General features: G+C 38.4%; 1 protein-coding gene across 1 annotated transcript; it reads right to left on the reverse strand.

Annotated features, from left to right (window-relative positions):
* Positions 1 to 1374: 1374 nt before the first annotated feature.
* foxb1b (forkhead box B1b) lies at positions 1375 to 2265 on the reverse strand (the record flags this gene model as incomplete). The annotated part of the gene is made up of 1 exon (XM_081349820.1): positions 1375 to 2265. One exon carries the CDS (start codon positions 2263 to 2265, stop codon positions 1375 to 1377), a length of 891 nt encoding a protein of 296 aa, XP_081205946.1.
* Positions 2266 to 3450: the final 1185 nt, after the last annotated feature.

Below are 3450 nucleotides of genomic sequence, written 5' to 3' on the forward strand. Positions count from 1 at the left end.
GTGTATCTATTGTTTAAAAAAGGATAATAATAATTATTTCCCTTGAAAAATGTTTTTTGTGCAATTTTTCATAATGCCACTTGGGTTGATATTTCGTTATCCAAAATATTAACTCGTACATTTTTATTAAATTTGATTTATTTATTTTAAATTAAATTATTAGCCTATTATTATTTGTTGTTGGTAGCCTACAAATATATATATATATATATATATATATATATATATATATATATATATATATATATATATATATATATATATATATATATTTATATTTTTGGGTCCGCTGTAGATTTTTTATATAAAGACTGTCAGTAATAAAATTGAAAAATTGCTATGCGACAAGTCATCGATTGAGGAAGTAAGATAAGTATGCAATTCCGGCCCGTTTATCAGATAGGTTATACTGGCCTACACTCTTGAATTGAATAAATTCCCCACCGATCTTACTAAAGTTACAAAACATTTAAACAAGCCCTCCCTTTCATCTTTAATCGACAACCAACTAACTGTTCACAACAAGTGGTCCATGAGCTCAGAATTTTGTCTCTTCCTTTTAATTTCACAAAAGTTTTCGATGATTTTATTGTTGTTATGCTGCTGATTCAAATCTCTTACTCTGTATGTTGGTCAACTCCATTACACATTAAAATGACAAGTCTCAGGATATTTTAATAAGGTTTGATGACAAAGTTTATAATTTATTTCAGGTGTATATATACGTGAAAAGCAGCATGCCATAGTACATAAGAGCATGTCAACATTATACAGAAAACTTATATACAACAGCTTTCACTATATTTTCAACGAAGCTGATAAATTAGACTGAGAATTGTTCACGGAACAATATCTCTTGCGATATTTGTAACGTCACACCAAAAGTGCATTGTAGGAGTATTTCCATTTTTATTTTTCTACACTGCCACACGGAAAAGCTGCAGCATCTGTGCTTATACATGCAATCCTAAATCCCTTTTCAGTTCCTTTACTTGGTGTCGATGAGCTTTAATGGGTAAGCAGCCCAAAATTATAAGATACAAGTAAAATGATCTACATGGAGAATGTATTGTAATCATAATCATACTTTCCTCTTTGCGCTCTGTTCTAACATTTTCATAGTCAATTGTGCATTTTCCAATAAGATTCTTAAACTTATGAGGTAGCCTAATGACATAATGTCATTGAAATATTGAGCTGTAATAATCAAACTTAACAGAATTTCACTGTATTTCGAGAAAATTGAAACAAGTCAACTTTTTTTTTTTTTTTTTTTTTTTTTTTTAGGTATATAGCCTATGTTTTGTGAGTTTTCTTGTCTTGCCTTTTTGTCGAGTGGATGTGTAAGTAAAGTTTCAAGTCCCACTTAAAGTTTTAAGTGACCTCTTGACAGTGCACGGCGGCCGAATGGAGCAGCGAGGTCGGGCTCGGTGTGGCAGGGCTGCTCTGTCCGGGAGAGGTCGGGCTCAGGGACTGAGAGCCGGAGAGGAAGGCTGGAAGGCGCGCCTGCAGCGTCGAGATGGACGGAACCGGAGCCGGGGTGGGTTTGATTGGTACAGGGATCGCCGGTAAACTTTGCCCGCTATGACTCAGGGATTTGAATGGTACTCCATAGGCAGTATACTCGGTGTCTATCACATTACTGCTGCTGTACATGTGGGGCCAAGCCGTGGTCAACTGATTGTGTATTTGATAACCCGTAGACATGGACTGCATGGTAGAGAAAGCAAGACTTCCTGGCATTTTGTAATCTCTGGCGATTATATTTTCAATGGCAAAGGGGTGTTTGAAAGTGGAGGGTTGTGAGACACTTAAGTTGTAGCTGGTCATCTGAGGTAGATGTGTCCCTAAAGTTGTCATTCTGAGTTTGGCTTGTTGCTGGAGGTAATGCGCCGCGTCTGAGGGTTTGTGCAGGTGCTCGGAGGTGATCATCACTTTGAATCTCTTGCGGCGCCTCAAGAAGCTCCCGTTTTCGAACATGTCACCGCAGCTGGGATGGAGAGCCCAGAAGCTGCCTTTCCCCGGCTGGTCCGGTCTTCGCGGGATCTTAATGAAGCAGTCGTTGAAGGAAAGGTTGTGGCGCAGGGAGTTCTGCCAGCGCTGCGTGTTATCTCGATAGTAAGGAAACCTGTCCATGATGAACTTGTAAATTTCGCTGAGCGGGAGCATCTTCTCCGGGCAACTCTGAATGGCCATAGCGGTTAGCGAAATATACGAATACGGCGGCTTCTGGTCGCTGTACGTGTTTCTTCCAGGACGAGGCATTTTCTAAGTGAATTAGCCTACCTTAAGTTTACAGAGTCAATGGCGAAGAGCTTCAGAACACTCCGAGTTTGTTGAAAATGTCACACTGATCCGAAGTAAAAAGTCAGACATCTTATATGCAGGTGCTTCAGGTGACACTCGCTTAGCTATCCATTCTTGTAAAAGTTTTGAGCAAATTATGCAGTTCGTTTCATTCGTTTGTTTTAGGATTTTGTGAAATGCTGTCCATTAAAAAAAACTTAAAATCTCAACGTCTTCTCTCATGGCCTCACTCGGAGTTCTCTGTGTGTGCGCTAAAGTCTCTGCGCGTCTGTCCCCCTTTTTCTGTGTCTCTTCAAGTGCTCTCTGTGTTGTCACATGACAATCTTCCTCAAAGGAGGGGCGCGCGCACTGTCTTCTAAACAGTTTTCATTTACACCTCTTTCACGCGACCCGCTGAACCAATACAATTAATCTCCGCCGGAGAACAGAGCGCGGCAAGAGGCGACTGGATGTGAAATGCACCTGGCTATTTTGTTTGTGAACTTTGTCAACACAGCATGATGGCACACTGGCAGTCATTTAGGTGGGGAAAACTAATAAGGAGGAGAAGCCTATGTCTTCTCAGTAGCTCTGGCGTAAACCCTTAGCTTTTCGTTTAAGCTCAGGTTGACGTAGTTGAGGCACCACAACCATTAATTAAAATCCTTTCGAAATTATTCTGAAGTGGATCTTTTCCAGTTTTGTTTTTTTATTTCAGCTATTAGTAATTTAAAAAAAAAAACTTCTTCTAAGGCACGCTCCTAATTCATTTAATAATTTATTTATTTATAGGCTAAATTAATAATTAATACATTGACCTTTTTTTTCCGTGTTTGTGTTGTAAAAATTCATTTAATTCATTTTCAACTCAAATTCTTCATCAATTTAATTCAATTTCTTTATCAAATTAAGTATTCTAAAACGTTGGCTACATCTTCGTTATTTTGGCGCCGTTTGGTCAAACTTTAAGCCACCAATTTAATTTAAGATTACAGTTAATGCGCTCATTTTAAGAGTGTAATGTTTTGTATAGCCTATATAATCATATTAGCCGCATGTCTGTCTTTATCAGAATGTCCGATAGCCTACTTAACTTGTTCGTATTCTTTTATATGTAAAGCTAGACAATCACTCAGGACCACACACAGGCAGATTCGCATTCAC

Source organism: Scardinius erythrophthalmus (genome assembly GCF_964197995.2).
Source record: "Scardinius erythrophthalmus genome assembly, chromosome: 2".
NCBI classification, from domain to species: Eukaryota; Metazoa; Chordata; class Actinopteri; order Cypriniformes; family Leuciscidae; genus Scardinius; species Scardinius erythrophthalmus.